Source organism: Theobroma cacao, chromosome 1 (assembly GCF_053813885.1).
Source record: "Theobroma cacao isolate CCN51 chromosome 1, ASM5381388v1, whole genome shotgun sequence".
Taxonomy (NCBI): Eukaryota; Viridiplantae; Streptophyta; class Magnoliopsida; order Malvales; family Malvaceae; genus Theobroma; species Theobroma cacao.
In genome coordinates, this window is record NC_142639.1 from 32,144,333 (window position 1) to 32,167,783 (window position 23,451).

The 23,451-nt window shown below is 32.6% G+C and overlaps 2 protein-coding genes across 2 annotated transcripts; one reads left to right on the plus strand and one right to left on the minus strand.

The window, feature by feature from the left end:
- Positions 1 to 2,122: 2,122 nt before the first annotated feature.
- VPS2.3 (vacuolar protein sorting-associated protein 2.3) lies at positions 2,123 to 5,149 on the plus strand. The gene is made up of 11 exons (XM_018114398.2): positions 2,123 to 2,351; positions 2,603 to 2,647; positions 2,878 to 2,912; positions 2,990 to 3,040; positions 3,179 to 3,283; positions 3,400 to 3,471; positions 3,780 to 3,851; positions 3,956 to 4,036; positions 4,270 to 4,305; positions 4,405 to 4,460; positions 4,811 to 5,149. The coding sequence occupies exons 1-11, from the start codon at positions 2,318 to 2,320 to the stop codon at positions 4,860 to 4,862; spliced, it is 639 nt and encodes a 212-aa protein (XP_017969887.2). The 5' UTR covers positions 2,123 to 2,317; the 3' UTR covers positions 4,863 to 5,149.
- Positions 5,150 to 6,373: 1,224 nt separating this feature from the next.
- Positions 6,374 to 13,288, minus strand: LOC18613109 (casein kinase 1-like protein 9). Its single transcript, XM_018113816.2, has 14 exons — positions 12,398 to 13,288; positions 12,233 to 12,273; positions 11,317 to 11,386; positions 10,720 to 10,868; positions 10,534 to 10,629; positions 10,281 to 10,351; positions 9,488 to 9,549; positions 9,310 to 9,373; positions 9,088 to 9,172; positions 8,378 to 8,504; positions 8,129 to 8,202; positions 7,988 to 8,051; positions 7,556 to 7,689; positions 6,374 to 6,904 (listed from the first exon to the last, which is right to left on the minus strand). The coding sequence occupies exons 1-14, from the start codon at positions 12,471 to 12,473 to the stop codon at positions 6,641 to 6,643; spliced, it is 1,377 nt and encodes a 458-aa protein (XP_017969305.1). The 5' UTR covers positions 12,474 to 13,288; the 3' UTR covers positions 6,374 to 6,640.
- Positions 13,289 to 23,451: the final 10,163 nt, after the last annotated feature.

Sequence of the window (23,451 nt, forward strand, 5' to 3'; positions counted from 1 at the left end):
GGCTATTAGAAAAGCCCTTCAAATTATGGCAACAACAAGATGGGCTAACAGTAATAGTGTTATTGTTGAGAGCAATTTTAAAAATGCTGTGAAGTGGGTAAAGGAACTATCAACAGCCCCGTGGAAAATGAAAAGTATTTTGATGCAAAAGGAAGTATATAAAATCTAAGTTATGTAGTTAGAGCTTCAAGAAAATTTCAAGAATCGCAAATGAGTTTGCTGAGCAGTTGGCTAAAACTAGTGTGGAAAAAAAGGATGACCTCATATGGTTTGTAAATGATGGTGATGGAAGTTCTCAAGAGGAGGAGGTTTTCTAATTCATGCTTTCATGCTTCTTCTGGGTTGTCCTTTGAGGTTGTGGTGGTGGCTACTTGTTTGTGTTTATGTGCAGGTCTTTTTATGGGGCTTTCCTAGCTTTCTCGATGGATATGTTTTTTGGCTGATGGCTGCATCTGAAAATTGTTTTATTTGGCGGCTCCAGGTACAAGGGAGTTTTCTTGTTCTTGTCTATGGGTTAATTAAGTATAACTTGTGAAGAATTATTTTTGCTGCATAGGGTTTTTTATTTTGTTTTGTTTTGTTGGCTAGATGTTTTAAGTGTTTGAATGAGGTTATGCTAACCTCTGTGATTATTTTGGGGGTTTGTAAATGAAACTTTGTTAGGGTTTGCAAGATGATCTAGTCCTTGCCAAAGTTTATTTTTTGTGTTTTTGTAGGTTTGTTTCTTGGTGGATGGAGATTCGAATTTCTCCTTTGTTTGATTTACTAATGAAATGAAACGCTTTCAACTTTTCAAAAAGAAAAGGTATTGTTTTTTGCGTTGTTACCGTGTGGTAACACATCCATAATTCTTGGCTTACCTCACAATATTACCATCCGATTTGCTTCAATTCTTGGATTCTTAGTTGCCATTATAACTATGCATTGCCACATTAAAGCTCATGCTTTGTTTCCATTCTTGATCTTATTTGAGATGTTAATCTTGATTCTTTTACCATGCAAGACTAACACTTGTCATTGCCATGTTAATCTTGATTTTTTTGCTATAATTTTTTTTGACACCTTAGATGCTTTCTTGAATGCCACTTTCTCTTGTGTTGCTTGTAAGCATCCTTGTTCTTCTTCTTAACAAATTTATTTCTTCACTTAAACTAACGATTTGATTTTCTTTTGGTAATTAAAATCTCAAATCTATTGCTTTATACTCAAACCAAGCCTAAATTAGAATGGAAGAAATTAAGAGGTTCTTCATCACAACAACAGCTTCGGTGAGTGCCTATTATAGCATAATTTAAAATTATAGTGGTCAAAATACCCACAAAGTCCTTGTACCTATGCATTTTGTTCAATTTAATCTTTGTACTCAAAATTAAAGTAATTTAGTCTCTTAATTTAGATAATTGTTTCAATTTAGTCCTTTCTCCTAACGATATTCAATTTTACCTTTAAAAGAGATTACGTCAGCATTGACATTAATGTTGACGTGGTATGTCATGAGCATTAACGTGATGATGTGACAATACCATATGTCATTAATATGATGACGTGGTAATGTTAACGTGGCACTGACGTGTTGAAATGTCAATATAATAATGTATAACGAAAAACGAAGAATTTTTTTTAAAATCATTGCTAATTCCATATCTCCCTTCTTTATTTTCTCTACAAGTCGACAATTTTTTTCCATTTTTGTGCATTTGCAAAGACATAAATTTGATGATCATATTTCTATATTAGTCGATTTAAAATAGGATTTTTTTAATGGTCTATGTCTTGTGTAAATATTTTTCTTGCATCATTATACATTATTATGTTGATATGTTAACATGTTAGTATCACCACGACATCATGTTAGTGCCACGTGGTACTACCATGTCATCATATCGATGTCACATGACATGTCATGTCATTATATGGGTATTATGTTAGTGCTGATGTCAGCATTGATGTAATCCCTTTTAACGATAAAATTGAGTATCATTAAGAGAGATTAAATTGAAGTAATTTTTAAAATTAAAAAAATTAATTTATTTTAATTTTATATACATAAATTAAATTGAACAATATATATATATATATATATATATATATATAGATATTTTGACGGATTTATAATAATACAATAAAATAGTACTTAAATGAACAAGGAAGGAAAAGGACGAAAAACTTCCGGGTGACTTCGCTCCACATTCGAGGCAAACGCCGTTTTGGTTATTCCAACTTGCAACTCTCCAACCATTGCCGTTGAGATATCTCCAAAACCTTCCTCTTCAGAGGACTGAAAGGGCCATTTGAAAGCACCAAACCGGAAATAAAAATGAGCATCTTCAGCAAAAAACCCAATCCTAAAGGTAATTTAATTCCGAATGCGGTGCCCTAATCACAATCCCCATTTTTTTTTCCTGCAAATTTGTTTTCAGTGTTAATTGAATTATATTCACGTTTTGCAACTATCAAATTTTCATTTTTTGCATGCTTCTGGCGATTTTCCTCTTCCTCTTCGGTTACAATTGGCGTTGACTTGTCAAAGCTTAACGATCATGCTTTCTTAGTTAGTTTGTTAACCTTTTTTTTTTTTTTTGGTTCTTTTTGGGTGTTGCAGAGGCTCTTCGTGAGAGTAAGAGAGAAATGGTGCATGCTACTAGAGGTAATACTCGACTATTTTCTCTACAACTTGACAATCTTTTTTCATTTTCGTGCATTTGCAAAAGCATAAATTTGATGATCATGTTTCTGTATCAGTCGATTTAAAGCAGGATTTTGTTAATGGTCTGTCGTCTTGTCTAGATATTTTTCTTGCATTATTATACATTTTTTGTCTGGGGGTTGTAACATTACTTTGATCTGGAACTCAATATACTTTTGCCTTTGGTGTAGGTATAGAGAAGGAAATAGGAACACTGCAATTAGAGGTACTTCCAAGTACCAACGGATGGTTGTCTTTCTGAGAATTTTTGAGATGGTTCTAATGTGATTTTCATAATGGCAGGAAAAGAAACTTGTTGCCGAAATCAAAAGAACTGCTAAAAACGGGAATGAGGTAGTTTTTGTATCTTAATTTCTTTGTATTTGTGTATGTCCCTTGAGACTTGAGTGTGTCAGGTTCATTTACCTTGAAGGCTTAGACCTGTTTGATGTTTCTTATCTTTTGCCTTTTTTTTTTTTTCTATATCAATAGAATGCAACTAAAACTCTAGCCCGACAGCTAGTGAGGCTTAGGCAGCAGATAGCTAAGTTACAAAGTAGTCAAGCTCAAATGAGAGGCATTGCAACTCATACACAGGTGCACATCACCCCCTCCCCCCCTCAGCTCTTGCTCTTTGCTATTGCATCTATGTTTTGACGTTGCAGGTGGCCTTGTCACATTGTGCCCTTAGTCATGCTTGTTTCTTTTTATAGGCAATGCATGCTCAATCTTCCGTTGCTGTTGGCATGAAATCTGCCACCAAGGCAATGTCATCTATGAATAAGGTCAGTAATGATATCATAATATATATGTTAATTTTCATTCAACATGCATGATGATATAGTCATATTTAGCTTTGTCCTTAGTAACTAAGTTATGAAATTGCACCACTTCTGCTTTAGAATGGAAAGTAGCCTTCCTATAGTGTGAATTGTTGGTTGATAAATATCTCCTATATAGACATCCATCCATATAACAATATATACATGTTTGCATTATGCACATCTGTATGAACGTAAGATCTTACAATTATGTTCTACTTTTAGAATAATCCTTGATTTTTAAGCAACTTATGACTGAGATTTCTTTGCAGCAAATGGCCCCTGCAAAACAAGCAAAAATTATACAGGAATTTCAGAGGCAGTCGGCACAGATGGATATGACTGTAAGATCATGCTTGGCTTTGAGAAAATATTAATGAGAAAAGTTCATCTTTGAGTCTTTAGTATATACGCATGGAATTTAACAGTCTAGCATTCATGTTTGCAGACTGAAATGATGTCAGATGCCATAGATGGTGCCCTTGACAATGATGAGGCAGAAGAAGAGACTGAGGAGCTAACAAATCAGGTATGCTTTATTCCATTCCCTTTCTTGTTTTGAGAAAAAAAAAGGGGGGGTGGGTTGAAAGGCTGATGAGGTAAACTACAATGCTGGTGAATAGATGGCTTTGGGTGCTTCTATGGGCGTGCACAATCCTTCTTGGGTGGGATAATAAATTATTATTCCATTTTTTGACTCTTATGCCCCCAAAACAAAGAACTAATAGTACCTTTTTTTTTAAAAATTTTTCCTTTCTTCAGGTTCTAGATGAAATTGGTGTTGATGTTGCCTCACAGGTTGGTTTTTGGTTTTTTTTCCCCCTTGCATTTTGGGATTTTTTGTAAGCCAATATCAAACATTGTGCAAGTGTCTGATTTCTATCTAACTTTTTGCAGTTGTCATCAGCTCCTAAAGGTAGGATTGCAGGAAAGAATACTGAAGGTGTTGGCAGGTATTCTTCTGTCTCTTATCCTATGTTTATTCTCAATTGGAATGATTTTTGCAGTTGTATGAGACCCATGTATTGCATGAACCTCATCTTAGATTTTAACTTTGTGCTGTAGTAATCTATTTTAGTATGGCCTTAGAGTAGGTGTGCCCATGGCATCGGATCGGATCTGTGCATGGCTATGGTTTTCTGCCTTTTATAATAGTACATAAGCTGTTATCATGCAATCTCAGTTTTTGTTTTTGGACTCAGCCCAAATATTCTAAATTTATTCCTTATAAACCACATTGATTTGTTTCTTGAAAGATAATGAATAATATCTGTGTTTGCTAATTTTGGAGTCGTCCTTGCAGTTCGGGTGTGGATGAGCTTGAGAAGCGGTTGGCAGCTCTTAGAAATGCATGAAACCCTGATTTTTTTTCCTTGGTCAATATTTTGAGTGATGTCAGTTTGTAATTTTATGCTGTAGAGATTTAACGTGATCATTCATGTTTCCAGAAGATAACCCCTACCATGATGTAACTTTGATTCCCTTTTGGATGGTTTTCATTTCTGCAAATATTGTTGGAAGTGATGAATAGAGATAGAAAATATTGGGTGCTTTGTCGGGACTTGCTACAGAAAAAGGTAACTGGAGGATGGAGAGTCTTCGCATTATTTAATTATTGAAAATAGTTATATTCTTTTATGCATTTTTTAATTTTTTTAATAATAATAATAATAACACTGAAATAAAATTAAACTTAAATATATTAAAGTAGTTACTCATAAATCACATTTCAAAATTCAATCATTAGTGAGCTTCCATTCACTTGCGTAATTAGAATGTAAATGTGTGATACAGACAATTAGAAAGTAAACATGCAATTTAAAGTTATTTTAAGACTTAATTGATTAATTAATTTTACATTTTTTACTCTTGTACTATTTGTTTTACCTAATTTCATAATTTATATTTTCATTTCTATTATATTTATTGTACATTATTATTTATGATCATTAAAAATTATGTCACATTATAATAATAATAACAATCTCGTTAGGTGCTCCCGACACTTGGATACATCCCATTAAATTATTTCTTGGAAAAATATCATCAAAAATTTCTTTAAAACCCATAATTTGAAGAGTTTCAAGCAAGTATTACGATGTATTCCTAAATTATTAATGGATCCATCCATCTAACAAAGTAAATAATTTTCTTAATTTTAATTGGAAATATAAATAATAATAATAATAATAATATGTTGAAAATGACACTCGCTATATATATATATATATAAACTTTTTGCATTGGACATGGGCTTTGATTTAGTGAATTGGGTTAAGATGGAAAATTTGGGAACGAATTTTATTGGGTCGGAGACACTTGCGGCCCGTTCTCCATCCTTTTTCTTTGTGCTTCGCGTTCCCCTCGAGAGGGCTAAAACGACGTCATTTTAATCTGGCTTAAAAACCTATAACCTTTTTCCAAATGACCATGTCTGCTATCCATTATTTATTAATTTTTTTATTCATTTCATTTTACAAATTAGGAAATTTTATTGAACTAAATTAAAAGCATAATAACTAATTAAAATAAGCCAGATAAAAAATTATACCTCACAATTGGTGTCTGGGCCTAGTCGAATTAGTCAGCCCAAGGGTGAAATAGATTTGGGCTGAATTGGGCTTAGACAGCCCGCAGCCTCTTCCGTTTTTTCTTTTTTGGACTTTCTATAAAAGCCTCGAATGAACACTTCCGAGTGGAACAGCTCCGTAGTCAACAAGTCCATTGGACTCATTCACACCATAGATTGGACCGAACGGAGGAACTAACAGGGTTGGAACCGAGATCTTTGACCAACACTTCCGCTTCAAAAGGTTTATATTAATGCTTTATCAAGTGTTCAACTAGTAAATTTAATTATTCAGGATAAGGGGAAAAAGGATGAAAAGAGTGTTTTATTGCAGCTATTCAAGTTGCATTTGACAAATACGATTCCCAATAATGAGTTCTCTTCCCTGCTGCCTTTAACACGTTACAATGGCCATAAACTCTCGGGGGCTCAAATAATCTTGGAAAAAAGATTGGCAAATGTGGTAAGGGAAGTCACGAGCTGTAGCACCATTCAATCTGGTGGATATCCCCATTATACACAGTGACATTGGAACTTCTTAAAAGCATCTGCCTACAAACTCCATTATTTCCTAATCGAGAGCAGCTCAAAACTTCGAAGAGGATGATCATCACGGCTTCCTCTAACAGGGGCAGCACGACTAGATGTTTTGGCCTCAAAGGCGAGTTGGATTCTTTGTGTGGTAGACATGCGACCACCACTCGATACTAGTCTGTTCTGTTGAATGTCACTGGGTTCACCTGATGAACTAGGCCTACTCGCTGCTACAGCTCTTCTTGAAGTGCTACCATATCGAGAAGAACTGCGTCTTTTATCAGAATCAGGGTGCTGAAATTGCAAACCAACAAATGATCAGAATGTTGGAAATGAGGTGAAAACCAATAGTTAGAATAAGGATGAATTAAACAACTCAAAGAAAAGGTTAAATAGGCAGAACAGGTCATACGACGTATCATGCTAACCAAAATGTATGACTTAAACAAAAATTTAAACAAAAAGATGAAAAAATACTTGTCAGATCAGAGATGTGACAACCGCAAGCAAATGAGAGGTGGTCGTTTGGTTATATCACAAATAGTACTGAAATTGCAGTAAAGATTGGAAAGGTATTTGGCATGACTCCATCAGGATCACCTGAACATAATCCAGGCAAAAGCTACTGGGTTTGCAACTTAACCTTGGCCGTCATATGAAATAAAACAGAAATGGAAGGATATGAAAAATGAACTTGAAATCAACAATCAGAGGGATGGCAAAGCAGATATATGATGTGATAATTAACTCCAAATTTATAAAATTGGAGAAAGAGTGGGTCTAAGCTTTGCCATAACATAGCTGAAAAGCAAATTGGTGGCCAATAGCCTTTATGGTTATTAAGATATCATTTTTAGAGAATAGAAGCAACAAATTTTCAGAAAGATTTTCACACAAAATATAGGCTAGACAAAAGAACATTTTTGGCTGGAAATTAACACTCACCACATGCTTTGACAAAGTTACATCCTCAGCAGTCTTGTGTCTAGAATGATCACGACGAGGACTAGTATTCGAAACATTTCTTTTGGAAAATGCTTCAACTGCACCAGAGAATCTATCCCGAATCTCTCTACCCACTGATTATTAAGGGATTTCAAATATAGAGAGCAGAGAGGTTAGTAGAACATCATACTTTGGAAAGGCATAAAAATTTTTTTTTAAAGACAGCAAAAATTTGTCCTCATCCAAATTATATAATTTTTGGCATTACATAAATGACCTGTCTTTTTTTCCTGTTTGTTGGACTAAATTAAAGTTACTAAACTACCATTTTCTAAATCAAATAGTTGAAAGGATCAATTATTAAAGTTCCAACAATTGGGTATGGTTACACTACCCTAAGTAGAAATCTAGTTCAGTTAAAAGAAAGCAGACCTGAGATTCTTTCTGGTCTTTCTATAGCTGGTCCTGCAGCTAAACCTGCTCTTCCACTGGTATGCTGAGCAATAGATGGAAAAGATAAGTAACATTTCCAACATGACAGTAACCTAGAGCTAGAAGTTTCTAAGTACTCACCCGCCCTCTCGAGCTGCCACCAAGCTGTGGGTACTTCAAAACAGTCCAGTCAAAGACATAGTCAAACTGATAACCTGCAGCAATGCCAATTTCAGAACCAAATAAAAAAAAAAGAAATTGACTAGACATTCCATGGAGTAATAAACTAGACAGGTTGCATTGTGTGTGTGAGAGATAGAGAAAGAGAGTAAAAGTAACAGAACATATAAATATATCATTACTAAGGCAGCCATAATGATGATAACCAACCTTCTCTTATAAACAAGTCTCGGAAAAGCCTCTTCAAATATGAATAATCTGGTTTATCTTCAAACCGCAAAGATCGACAGTAGTGAAAGTATGATACAAACTCAGATGGATATGACTTACAGAGCACCTGTTGAACACACATACACCACTATTACTGAACAAGGAAACAAGAATAATAACCATAAGTTTTTATTTTTTATTTTTTTGCCCAAACAGAAAACCATAAGTTCAATTAACACTAATTTTGGGATGAAATGCTTGACCCTAGCTTAGCCTTGATAGATTTATTCCCTTTGTCAAACTTTGATGTCATACTCTCCATTTGTTTGTTAAGCCACATTAAATTTCATTATAACAAAAATAAAGGAACTAAATCCTTCCTTTTTGATATTACACTTACTTCAAACATATAGGAAGTCTTTTCCTTTCAAGAACATTTTGGAATAAACAATTCATGGAATAATGTGCCATTGTAGAATTCAAATTGCATAAAAAATTTATAGCATTTGACGAAACATGCCATAATATGGGAGGGAGTACAAGGAGCAGGCCTGGCCCATCCTATTGACTCCTAACCCATGCCTGCACACAGATGAAGAGCAAGCCCATGTGCAAGCACTGGCAATCCCTATGTCAGTCAAATTAATAATTCAACCACATTTCTTATTGGAAACCAATTTGTGAACTAAAGATTGCAGAAGTGATCATACCTCTATAGGAGTTGATACCTTCTTTTCACTAATCTTATCATATTTTTGCTTTTTTGTGCCAGCTTTTAACCCCTGCCAGGGAAGGCTAGAGCAAAAAATTTGTGCAAATCGAGTCAAATTCAATGGGGAGAAAAAAACTAAAAACGAACATTCTAACAAGTAAAAATCAAACATTATCTCAAAATGCACAAAACATTGAATGAAATAAGCATGCAGCCAAACCTTCCTCTCAGGAAATACATAAGCACATAACCAAGAGATTCCAAATCATCTCTTCGGCTTTGCTCTGCGAGTAAAATAGAAGAATGTATGTTAAGAGAAAAAACAAAATATACACTTACATCTAGGAAAAATGATATACTGTTACTAGTTCGAAATGTGTCAGAGTAAATTAACTCACCAACTCCTAGGTGAGTGTTCACACTTGCATAACGAGCTGTGCCTGTGAGGTTCTTGTTTTCTCTGCAGCAAAGAATTTGATGAGTTTTAGCAAGCAAATGCATCCAGGAGTAGGCTGACACCAAATACCCAGTACATCTTTACTGCATAGGTGGACATACAAAAATAGGATACAAAGAGAGTAGATAATAATTAAAGAAAGAAACTAGAACACAAGAGAGAATCAGACTGGATGTGTTAAATCATAGAGCAAAGTAGGATGACATAAACAACAATTAAATATTAGCATATTGAAAAGGAGTAAATTTGACTAGCAATGCAGCATCTATAAAAAGCCAGCAAGTTTAAAGATGAAGAAATAAGAAATCACCCACATTTGAAATTCACCCAAAATAAAAGAGACCTTTATCTGCATCAAATTCTATTCCATCAAGTCAGACAGATCTCACCCCACAGAGGCAGCAGTGCATGTGGAATGACTAACAAAATGGTTGCAGAAGAAAAGATAGCATGACATATGAGCATTGTCTCACATTTTGCAGTTTTTCTTATTTATAAGAGTTCAAAAGGCTAATGAACACTATAATTTTCTTCACTGTGCAAAATGCTAAGGCAACATGCCTTGCCTCCATGAGTAAGGCAAACACCCAGCTGCAAAGAAGTATATGGACTATAAAGTAACTTTCTTATCTAGTTTCTAAACCCAACAGTCATCTATTATGATGAGAACTATACAATATTGAAATCTTCAAGTTTGAATTTATGTATTAAGAAGTCAACAAGACAAAAATCACCTGTATGGGATGTGCTTATGTGTCTGAAGATCCCTATACTTCTTTGCAAGACCATAGTCAATGATATATACCTGTTATAACAAATTAAAAAGAAAGAATGATACTGCAATATTTCATACTCTTAAAGTTGTAACGGAGTCATTCACAGAAATGGAATATTATTTTAAACAAAAAGTCAAAATTGAAAGTCTAATGAGATTGCACATATTATAGTCACCAACATAAAATACAAAAGCAACATGATAACTAGTACCTGATTAGCCTTGTGTCCTAGGCCCATCAAGAAGTTGTCAGGCTTTATATCACGGTGAAGGAAACCTCTTGAATGCATATATTCTACTCTATTAATCTGGAAAAGAAAAGTTGAAAAGGGGGAAAATTAAAAATAAAAAAAAACCTGAAACTTATTATTTACCACAAAAAAGTCAGATACACTTACCAATTGATCAGCAAGCATCAACACTGTTTTTAATGAGAGTTTCCTGTTGCAGTAGTTGAACAAATCTTCCAGACTAGGTCCAAGAAGGTCGATTACCATGACATTGTAATCTGCCTCAACTCCAAACCACTTGAGGTGGGGAATACCCGCTATATCAAAGAGAACCCACATCACATTATTTAAAGATAAAAATAATGTGCTTTATTAAATTTATACAAAAAAAGAGAGATAGAATATTCAAGATAAAACATCAACCTGCCAGCCAACATGTTCAGAGAAAGGTTTGCACTGTGTATTGAACAAATTGTTTAAAGACTTAGTTGATTTATGGAAAGGAAAGGAAGACCTGATATTCTCTTTCTAAACCAGCAGCTACCAAGTCCAATAGCAAATTTAATGAAGTCTGATTTATAAAATTATAAATCAAAGAAAATTACTGGCTTCTGTCAGGCCAGAACTTCCATGTTTTTCTCTTCTTCTTTTTTTCTTGTACGGTGATAGTGCAGTGGAAAAGGCTACACTTAGTCAAATTATGATGTAGTAAAAATAATTTTTATGGAAAGACAGAGGGGGGAGAAAGGAGAGACAGAGACTTACTTCCTCCTTGAAGAAGCATATACAATTTTGACTCATAATGAAGCTGTGGATGCTTGGTCTTCACAGATTCCTGAGATTTGGAGCAGAAAAAAAAAATTAGGTCAAGGTCATTGCTTTTGAAATTAGAAAATATAAAATGTCCAATAAATAAAAAATGGTTTCTGCCTATCACTTATTCAATGCCATGATTAGCAATTTTTTCACACCAATTTTACAATGACACATTCTTACATGTAATGAGCACCATCACATCTTCATTTCAAAGAAAAAAAAGAGAAGTGCAAGTTAGAAACAAAACTTGATAAAATTGTGTTCCAAAATTACACTTAAGCATTAACTTGCAACACCTTTTCTCAAAGAAGCATGGTTTAAATTTCTCATTTGTTTAAAAACACCTTTTCTTCTTATCAGAATGGAAATGAGTGCAATAACAAATGTTCTATCCATTTATACTTAAAGGACAAACCATGCAAAGCTGAACATACTGGATATGGAAACATTGTCTAGGACGACTGACTTTTTTTTTCACAAATTAAGAAGCACGTTTACAAAATCAATTTTCGTTTTAAGAAAAAACAATGAATAAATGAAAGTCAATTTCCAAAATGTAATGCAATTTAAAGTCCAAAGGTTAGTACTAAACAACAGAAAAAGATGAAGAAAGAATAACGGCCACCAATAATAGAATTGTTTTGTTCTTTTCAGAGAAAGACAAGAGACCACAAATAAATGTGGTAAAAACAACCATGAAAGCAAGCATATGAAAACTAACAATTGCTTTATACGTATTCATTATTCAAGGACCCAAATATCATCATTACCAAATGAGAACCACCAATAGAAACCAGTCCATCAGCATACCAACAAAAGAGAATAAAAAGAAAAAGAAGCAAAAACTCAAGAAAAGATCACATACCAGTTTGACAGCAACTTCCTCTCCAGTTTGCACATTTACCCCTTCAACAACAAAAACAACAATATCAGAAAGAAAAAGGCACAATGAATGCTGACAAACAAATAAAAAGACAAATTTTCCATTAAAAGAAAGAGAAAGCCATCAAAGAGATTTGAATTATCATACCTAAAAAGAGTTCTCCAAAAGAGCCACTGCCAATCTTTCTTCCAAGCTTGAACTTACCACCAATCACATGATCCATTCCCAACAGCCCCCAAAAAAATAACTCTTCAATAATACCTAATACCCCAGAGAGCTTAATCTAATCTATTTTCACTCAGATTTGTGTCAAATTCAGCATTTTATTGCTCCATACTCCAATACGCCCCTCAAACTTCAGTGACTTACTAAATTGACAGCTCCAAGCTTCAAAGAGATCAACTATGCAACAAAAATCTTAACTTTCTTCAATAATCAGCAGGGGTAAAAGCGTCAAATATAAAAAATCTAAGCTTTTGACCAAAAGAAGAAGAAGAAGAAGAATAAGAAGAGGAAAGGAAATCCTTGGAAGAATAAAGCTAAAATCAAAGAAAAAAAATGGAGATTTCAATCTAAACCCAGGAAAGATAAAAAAAGAGGATCTTTTCGTTATTATTATTAGTATTACGAGGCTCCAGCTTCCTTCAACTACATAGTAGGGTAGCAAAATCCCCAAAATTTGATAAGGAAACCCTAATTTTGGAGAAAAACCCAGCTACATTGACCTCAGAAGAAGAGGAGGAAGAATCAACTGCCAAAATCAATCTTCCAACCGTAATAAAATCCAAAAACACGATTTAAAAAAAATCAGAAATGGCCGAAATAAATCAGATGAAATAAAAAAATCCGCTCTTGGAATTAAAAAATAAAAAGAAACCCAAAATAGTAAAGAAATAGTTTTCAGGTGTGTTTGTAAACGAGGAAAGAAGAAGGAAACAAAGTAAAGGGAGAGAATTGAGGAGAAGAAGAAGGGAAAATGCACAGCAACAGGGGAGACTTTATATCTGTTTTCGTCTTCTTCTTTTTGTGTAATATTTTTTTTTAATTTTAATTTTTTTAATTATGATATAATTATATAGGCAGAGTGTCTCTCTCTCTCTCTCTCTCTTTTTTTAATTAAAAAATAGAGGGAAAAGAAAAAAGAAAAAGACATGAGGGGTTAAGCGGTACCTTCTCAATCTGCCGGCTGACCTAACACGTTTGGGTTGTGTCTGACCCTCTACTCTTTCAGGCTTTGCTGTTTGTTGCTGTTACTTCTACCTGTTGCAAAACGTGCTTTCCCTTATCTCTTACATATTCTCTTTCCAAACTAATAAATATTTTTTTATTACCAACAGATTTACTCAGTGAATAATAATAAGTCGATTTTTTTTTAATTTTAAACCTTATCAATAATAATCTTTAATTGATTGCATTACATTTTATCCTGATGATTTGATAATTGAGCAATTTGTTTTATTTTAAAAAAAATTAATGTTATTTTCAGTATAAATTGTTTAAATTAAAAGAATTTTGTATGAGTTGAAATTAGGACGGTGCATGGAGTTGAAGTGGGAGGGTCAGGACTTTGACCCACTCCACATGAGGTCATGTTCCTTCTTAGTCTGACGTCAGAATTTAATTTTAAATAAATATGCTGAATTATTCTTTCTTTTTTCTTTTGGGAAAAGTAATATGCTGAATTATTCTTATACTAGTATTAGTATTTTGGACTTTGGATTCAGCCTGTACTTGGTGGGATTCTGCCTATTTTTTGTGTATGTTCTTATATACGTATACCAAATATGTAGTTAGGGGCTTAAGGCTTATGACATTTTCAAGATTTAATCTATTTTTGAATATAAAATATATTTAATTTATTATTATCTCCGTAAATTAATCGGATGGAAAAATGTCAATCTAATCTGTACATATAAATCTTGATTTTTGTTTTTATTAAGTCTTATTCACAAGTTGTGTGGCTCACCAAGCTTGCAGACCTAACTTGACTGGGGTGGAGTTTTAAATAAGATTTTTATTTTATTTTTTTGAGAAATTATTTCATTAATAATTATTTATATTAAAAATTTAATAAAATATTTTAATAATTTAAAATTAAATTTAACTTTTAAAAGTGTTAACTAGATCTAACCGAACTCATGAGCATTTTTATTCTTTGTGACAATAAAGATGGATATTGTTTTTTTGTTCTTCTTTCTTTCCATAAATGACGGAGGCATCTTTGGCTCAAAAAATGGAAGCATCTGCATGCGAGCAGAACGCAATGCAGTTTGGCGGTGCTCAACCAACTAAACAAAGTTTAGCCAGACATTTGTGAGTTTGTATATACTGCTTTTATATCGGCTAGTTTGTTCAAATTTAAACCTCATTTGGGTATCCAAATTTATTTATTTTATCTAATTTCATATGTTAATTCTGTTTATATTAAGAAAAAAATTTAATATTGTGGTTAATGTGAGTTACGATTGCCATATAGTTAAAAATTAACACATGACATGTCCACGTGGGGAACTATTATGAACTTGATTCGGGGATGCTTACCTTTGGCGCTTGGGCAGGAATTATTTCAACTGAAGAAGATGAAGCGGTGGAAGAGAAAGAGAAAATAAAAATATTGGGAGAAAATAAAGAAAATGAGATTAAAAAATAATAATAAAATCTAACTTATTGCCACATGCGAAATTCTTTTCCACGTGGACGTGTCGTGGGTATATTGTTTTAGCATGTGGCACCCGTTAACGGCAATCATCAAATCATGCTAATTTTTTCTTATATAAACAAATGTTAGAAATTAACATCTGAATGAAATAATTGGTTTGATCTTCAAATAAAACATTGAATTGAGGTTTGATTTTGATATGAACAATTAACCCTTTTACATCATAAGTTAATTTTTAGTGATGGCAGAATCTTTATTACGTTAAGTTATGTTTTGAATGATTAAAGATTTTGGTTTCAATTGAAATATAAAATTCAATTTCAGAAAAATTTTATGTTTCATATATTATTAGTGTATTGATAATGTATAAATTAAAAAAATTATCACCTCATTAATAAATAAATTTTATATTTTTTAAACCCTTAAATATAAATAATTATAAAGTTACATATTTTCTGTTTTCTTTCTTTGTTTTACGTGTTTGATGGAAGAATGAAAGCTCGACTAAAATCAAGGTTTTATGTTCTCCTCCTCGAGGTGGGTGAAAAATTTACATGACTTTAGTTGTACTTGGATAAACTAAATTGCGAGGGTAGACTAATATGTTGATATTTTGAAAAAGTAAAATGCCTTGACAAGATTGACATTAAACGCAAAGAGCAATGAAGATCCATGACAAGGATGAAATGCAAATTTATGATTCTAGCAACTGTTACGATCAATATTGAATAGGTAAGTAGATGTCATGTATTTATTAATGCGGATATTGTATATTTTATCAAGTTAATTTTTTTTTTATAAAAAAATAATAACTCTTACGAAAAAGTGGTGTCACATCCAACTTGGACCCAACTATGATGTCACACCATATGCTTCAATGAATGGAGTAGTTAAAGTGACTTGATCCATGACAAAGGTGTCATAGATCTAAGTGAGAGAACAAGTTATTAGATTTCACATCGAATAGATAAGAGAGGGGTTTTAAGTTGATAAGTTTTGCACTACACACCTCATTAAGTTAGCTTTTTAAGGAAAGAACAATGCATTTGTGACATTTGGACTTTCTTTAAATTGATTCCTCAAATCAACAATAAACTCAATTAAAGACCTCTTTTCTCATTTTTTTTTCACGCATGCTTGTATGACGTGTCTTCCACTTTTAGAAAAACCTTTTTTCTTATTTTTTTTTACATTTTAAAGTTTTCCTCATTGTTTTTTTAAATTTCTTTTCCTTTTCCTTCTTGTTACCATTGATGATGAAACTCAAAACTTCTACATGATGAACAAATCTTGCAATAGCAATATCCATTTAGTTATAGGGTTACAATCTTTAGTTGATGGCAAAGCTTGAAGCTTTTTGGATTTAGCAAACAAAATGTTTTTCTATTTGGGTTGTTAAACTATGCAACATCTTTTTTTAAAAAAAAAAGCAAAAAGAAATGAATTCCATTCCATCAAATATATACTTACAAAAGCAACCAATGTGTGGTAGAAACATCAACGGACTTAAAGCGAGACCCTTGACAACAAAAAAAGAAAAGAAAAAGAGGAGGTGCACTAGAAAACCAGAAAACAATGGTTGCTTACGAGATTAAGATACACACAATTTTCATCACCATCTCAAAGCAACTATACAACCAAAAACATCAGTTGACCTATACAAACCATTTACAGCCTCAAGATCACCATTTCAAACCCTAGAGGATAGCCCTTGCAAAAGTAAAAAAAAAAAAAATAGGGCAGTCCCAAATTAGAAGCAAAAAAACCACCTAGAAATCTTTGCACATCAATCCAGAGATCATTTACTAGATCCTCAACATCAATAAACAACCATTAAAGACGTCAATAATAACGACCAAAAACCTAGAAGACAACAACTACTTCAAGAATAAAACGTTGTGGCTCACTAGAATCATTTCTAGAAAACACCATCTAATCATAAAAATAAGAAAAAGTCATTCACTGTGTCTCACATTGGACAAAAAACCATAAGTAGATCCACTTCTCTACCCACTTCATCCTTAGCTAATTGATCGGCCTTTCGATTACCTTCATTGAGAATATGCACAACCTTCCAAACACGCACTCTTTGCGTAAGGACTTCAATTTGTAACATCCATTTCCTCAACTTCCAAAAAACTTTCATAGGATCATTAATCCACTTAGTTGCATTCTTTGAGTTGCTTTCAATGATAAAGAAGGAGTTTTTAGCTCAACAAGAATTCGAGAAAAGGACAAAAGCCTCCTTAATGGCCATGTACTTTGTAAGGTTGGAATCCCCCATGCCAATAGCTTTGGAAAATCTTATCAGAATTTCACCTTTATCGTTTCTAAACAGACCACTTATTACAGCCTCCCTAAGACATCCATTAATAGCCTCGTCCATGTTAAACTTTGCATAAGTATCCTTTGAATTCTTCCACTCCGTTAGCAATCTCTATTTCCTTTCTCTAATTTGTTTGGATCCTTTTGCTGGTTGTTTGTAAACATCAAGAACATAAATAGAGTTTTGAGCCCACATAGCAACTCTTAACTTAATAAGTTCCCATATCAACTCCCTGTCCCAAGTTTTATTTTGAAACACTAACTCATTCCTTCTAATCCAGATTGTCCAAGAAATTACAAAAATGGCCAATTTCCAGATCTTGTCATTCCCAACCAACAACTTTGTTACATTCCATATGATCATAAAATCCTTAAATTTAGTCGGCATCACCCAAGAAAAACCCCATTCATTGCACCAATTGTACCACAAATCCCTAATGCAAGTATATCCCATAAACAAATGATTAATCGTTTCAATCACATTTTTACACAAAGACATATTGCATTAGTAGCATCAATCATCCCTCTTTTAGCTAATTCGCCCTTCATTACTGCCTTACCATGCATTAATTGCCAGACTTAAGTTTCAGTTTTGTGAGGAACAATGCCTCCCCATACTTATTTCCATTCCCTATGTGAAGTTTCACTCAATTCTCTAGGCTGTTGACAGAAAGATTTAACCATAAACTCACCGTTAGCTGTTGTTTTCCACACTAACTCATCCCTTATATTTTGACATAGGAAGAACTCTCTAATTGTATCCATGAAGGCATTATATTACTACTTTTCCCATCCTAATATTTCTTTTCTGAGATCCACTTTCCATTCCCATACCCCATTAACCCACAACCCAAATTCTTTGACAGTGCCACTTTTATTTTCAACTAAAGCTTTAAATCCGAGGAAAAGAGTATTTAAAACATATAACCTCAATCCACCCATCAAGCCAAAACCTGATATTTTCCCCGTCACCCAACGCATATTTGAAATAGGGCTAAACTTGCAAATAGAAAGGGTTAATAGAGGAAAAGGAATTTGTAATGTTTTTCCACACCAAGGACACTTTCCTACCTAACAACACTTGCTGCAGCAAACACTTTGCATTCTCACCATTTCTATTCGCCACCACCTTTCTTCATAAGCTCTCATTTTCCCTTCCGTACCTCTAAATCCATTTATTAAGAAATGCTCTACTCTTTGTCTGGAGGTCCATGATACCTATTCCTCCTTCATTTTTCAGTCTACACACTTTTTCCTATCCCACATAGTGAATTTTCTTTTTGTTTTCGCTCCCACCCCAAATGATGCAGCAAGTTAGTGTGAAAACAAAAGCTAGAACTTGATAGAGCCTTTAAGGTTGATAACTAAGTTTCAAATGCAGAAACTTACACTCAAAATTTGAGAGAAAATATAATGTTATTCAATAATTTAAAAAGATTAATTGTCTAATAACTAAGCCTAAGGGTGCTATTTATAATAGCCTAATCTTACTTGATCTAAACTTCAAGTGTAAGTAAAGTAAATTAAAATAAATAAGTATTCTACTTTAGACTTCGTTAGAGTACAAGAAAAGTAAATTCATAAACCTATGCTTACTTGTCGCCCAAGTAACAAAAAAAAAGTAAAATTCAATTATCTTATAATTCCTAATAAGACTCCTAACTAAATAACAAAAATACTAAATTTCTTGTTAGACTATCTATGTCAGTCCCCTCTATTTGAGAAAAACTCAACCTCGGGTTAACTTGTACATTTGAATACAAGGGTTCATTTGATGAATGAAATAGGTAAATATTTGCCACATTAAATGTTTTGGAAATTCCCATTATGTCTGATAAATCCACAACATATGCATTGTCATTGATTTTCTTCAAAATTTGGTATGGTCCATACTTCTTAGGTTGCAACTTACTATAAGTTCTTACTGGAAAAACTTCTTTTCGTAGAAACACCATTACTTGATCTTCTACTTCAAAAATTTACTTTTTGCGATGTTGATCTGTAGCTTTCTTGTACTTGGTATTAGCTTGATTTAATTTATGTTTCACTTTTGCTTGAACATCTTGTAATTGATTGGCCATATTTTTAGCAACTATACTAAATCTAGGAACTTTTGGCAGTTTGATCAAGTTAAGAGCATACTGTGGCGACTTTGTGTACACAATAGAAAATGGAGATTTTCCTATAGCATTATGAGCAACACTATTATAAGCAAACTTTGATTATGCCAATGTAAAGTCACATTGCTTCGGTTTATCTACACAAATACTAAGAATCAGATTGCCAAGGGTTCTGTTCACTGACTCAGTTTGGCCAACAGTTTATGGATGAGCTGTATTGCTGTAATTCAAGGCTGAATTAAACATCTTACATAAAGTCCTCTAAAAATGACCAAGAAATTTATTGTCCTAATCGGAAGTGATGGTTTTAGGCACACTATGCAGACGAACAACCTCTTTGAAAAATAATTTGACTATTCCATTTGCATCTAAAGTTTCCTTGCAAGGGTTAAACTGCGTCATTTTAGAAAGCCTATCAACAACAACAAAAACACAACCCATGCCCCTTTGTGTTCGAGACAATCCAAGCACAAAATCCATAGATAAATCTTCCTAAATATTTTCTGGAACAAGTAAAGGCATGTACAAACCAATATTTTAGGACTATCCTTTTGCGATTTGGCATATGTAACATTGCTGCATAAATCTTGTGACATCCCTTCTCAAGTGTGACCAATAATATCTTTCTCTAACAGCAACAATCATTTTGTCATGGCTTAAATGACCAACAAGATCTCCATTATGCAAGTCTCTAATTAACTTTTCTCTCAATAAAGTTCTAGGAATGCAAAGTTAGTTGCCTCACATTAGAAAACCATCATGAATGTAAAAATCCTCAACAAGTTGATTTGTGATACATTTCCCTATCATGTATTGTGACAAACTTGTATGATACAATTCCCTGACTGTATCAAAATGAACAACTTCTTGTCTCATTGTCACCAATAAATCTGCACATCTACTCAATGCATTTGCTACTTTATTTTGTACTCCACTAGAACTTCCTCTTTTTCAGGCACTTTATAATAAGTGCTGCAATACTACTGAAATTTTTGACAAAACGCCTATAGAATGTCATCAACTCATGAAAACTTTTGACTTTCGTTACTATTTTTGAAGTAGGCCATTCTCTAATTGCTTGAATCTTCTCTTCATCTACTTGTATTTCATTTACACTAACTACATAGCCCAGGAATAACAACTTATTTGTCATAAAGCTGCACTTCTTCAAGTTCACATACAACTTATTTTCCTGTAAGACTGTTAATACTTCACTTAAATGCAAAAGATGCTTCTTTTCTGATAGACTATAAATCAAGATATCACCAAAATAAACCACAACTAATTTCCAATAAAAAGTTTCAATACTTGATTCATCAATCACATAAAGATATTAGGCACGTTGGTTAACTCGAATGGCATCATGAGCCATTCATATAACCCTTTATTTGTTTTAAAAATTGTTTTCCACTTTTCCCCAAGTCTAATTCGAATCTGGTGGTATCCACTACGAAAATCAATCTTTGTGAATACCTTAGCCCTATGTAACCTATCAAGCATGTCATCTTGCTTAGGAATTGGAAACTTGTATCCAATAATAATCTTGTTGATGGCTTGGCTATCCACACACATCCTCAAACTCCTATTTTTCTTTGTGTTTAGTAAGGCGAGAACTGATAACATATAAAATATATAAACCTAAGAAAGAAGATAAAAAAATATATAAAATATATATTAAATTTAAAATTTATTTATTAAAGAGATGGTAACCTCTCCTTCACTGATAATATATAATATCAATAAATTACTAATGCAAACTTAAACTCTAAATGATAAGCCTCTTAAGGATATTTTTCAAGTATCTGTTTGTTTAAAGATTTAACATACTTTTCTTAATGATCAAATTTCAATTACAAAATGGTCTACTAATTACTTAGGTGATAAAAAATCATTGGCATAATGCTTAAATAAGTCCTTGAACTATTCACGAAAATTCAAATAAGTCTTTATTATTTATTACGTTCAATTAAATCCTATACTTTTATTTTGAGTCAAATAAGGCTTTGTGACTAATGATTGACTAATTGTCATTAGTCAAAATGCCACTTATCATTTTATATCTATATGACATTGACATAGTATTGATATAGAGGGTGAAAATTGTCACATGGTCATGTTACCATGCCAAATTAGCATGTTACGTCATCATTAATTATAATATGTCAGCATGTTATATCATTATCAATTATGATATGTTAACATGTCACGTCAGTGCTACATAGTATAAAATGATAAATAGCATTTTGACTAAGTCAATCATTAGTCATAAAGACTTATTTGGCTTAAAATAAAAATAAAAAGATTTGTTTGGCTCAAAATAAAAGTATAAAGACTTGACTGAACTCAATAAAAGTATAAAGACTTATTTAACTTTTTAAAAATAGTTTAGGGATCTTTTTAAATATTATGTCAAAATCTTTCCAAAATAGTATATTAGGAATTTGAAAAACTCTAAGTGGTACAAGTGTAATTTATTCTTAACTTATTATATCATCATATATATTGCTAGCTAACTAATATTGCCATCTGGATGTCCTTGTTACTATAATTTTGCTCACAAATTAGACCTTGCTTTAATTGCCCACACAATAATTCTAGGTGAAATTTAAATTGGAGCTTGAACAAATCAAATGCATAAATTAATAGTGAATATAATTGCTCTTCTCTTGACTAGCTTGGTTATTGACTAGTAGATATTTTTTCAATTTGTATATTAATTGATATATATATATATATTTGATGAAATTATTTATTCATGTTTATTTATTGTTTTTGGACCTAGCTTAGTCTTTAAATCTTAAACACCTTTGAACATTCTTACACAAAAAAAAAATTTAAATGCCGAAATTAGCTAAACAAAAGTTTCTATAGCCTTGAGTGTCTCCAGGTACATGTGAAGTTGTATTGTTTTATGTCCTTACTTAAATAGATCACGCATGCACTTGCTTGAAGTGGCCAAAGCTGTAGGTGAAATTACCTCAAGTAATGGAAGGTGTTTCAATATTTATGAATATGAATCCAAGACTTCCTATTCATCAAATAAAACCACAAGGGAACATGATTTAGATGAAATTGAACAATGAAGTTTACATGTATTTAAATATAATACATACATGCTGTAGAAGAAAAAAAAATTATCCAATTACAATATGTTCACAGGTATTTTAAAATTAGAAAATTTAAGAATTTTTCAAAGACAAATCATGTATTACCGTGTGGACTTGATGACACAATTTACATTAGTCATACATTTTGCAAAATAATTAATTTCATGGCTACTTATCACAAAGACACATAGTTGGACCAATTAAAATTCACCTATGAGTTATCTATTAATCTTTAAATAACTTGAGATAATGTAGAGATAATATCTAATTTGGTGAATTATATTTTACTTGTGAGCCACACAATTTATCTCTAAATAAATGGAAATGATTTAGATATAAAATTCAAGTTTGGTCATCCAATTTAGCTCTAAATAAATTAAGATAATATAGTGATAAAACTCAAATTCGGTCAATCAAAATTCAAAGACTCAAAATTTAGCCAATCAAAAAACGATGTAGGAGTCATCGTGCTTTATCTCTAATTAAATTAAAATAATTTAAAGATGAAATAAAAAAGACTAAATCCTAAGTCTCTCATCTAGTGCTATAAATACATGCTCTTTCAAATCATTTGACACACAGTTCAAGTGAAGAAGATTTTGAAGACTAAAAAAGCTCCTCCATTATGCTATACTGCACGGAGTATTAAGTCACCTTCTTCAAAGCTTCCTTTCTTTACCAACTTGTCATATGCTCTACTCTTTTACTAAATATATGTACATATTTATTTATTTGTTTTCCTTGAAACAAAAATATCTAAGAATAAATATGCAAAATTATTGTGATTTTGAAGGTGTAACAATGTGTGCAAATAGTAATGATAATGTATGAGTACTTACATTGTTGTTTGTCTTTGATGCTTGCAAGAATTTTGATCTTTTGTTCCATGTCTAAGATTCATTTTACACCAAAAGTCCACTATGATGAGTTTAGCAGAGCTGCTTTTAGGAAGAAGAGGAAAGTTACTGTTACAACTTTTTCTCCTAAGAA

Coding starts and splice junctions, on each gene's coding strand:
- VPS2.3 (XM_018114398.2), top strand. CDS start 2,318: ATGAGCATCTTCAGCAAAAAACCCAATCCTAAAG. Junction 3,041..3,178: donor CTGCTAAAAACGGGAATGAG/GTAGTTTTTGTA, acceptor CTATATCAATAG/AATGCAACTAAAACTCTAGC. Junction 4,306..4,404: donor GTGTTGATGTTGCCTCACAG/GTTGGTTTTTGG, acceptor AACTTTTTGCAG/TTGTCATCAGCTCCTAAAGG.
- LOC18613109 (XM_018113816.2), bottom strand. CDS start 12,473: ATGGATCATGTGATTGGTGGTAAGTTCAAGCTTGGAAGAAAGATTGGC. Junction 9,550..10,280: donor CATAAGCACATCCCATACAG/GTGATTTTTGTC, acceptor TCTTTGCTGCAG/AGAAAACAAGAACCTCACAG. Junction 8,505..9,087: donor AGGTATCAACTCCTATAGAG/GTATGATCACTT, acceptor TGTGTTCAACAG/GTGCTCTGTAAGTCATATCC.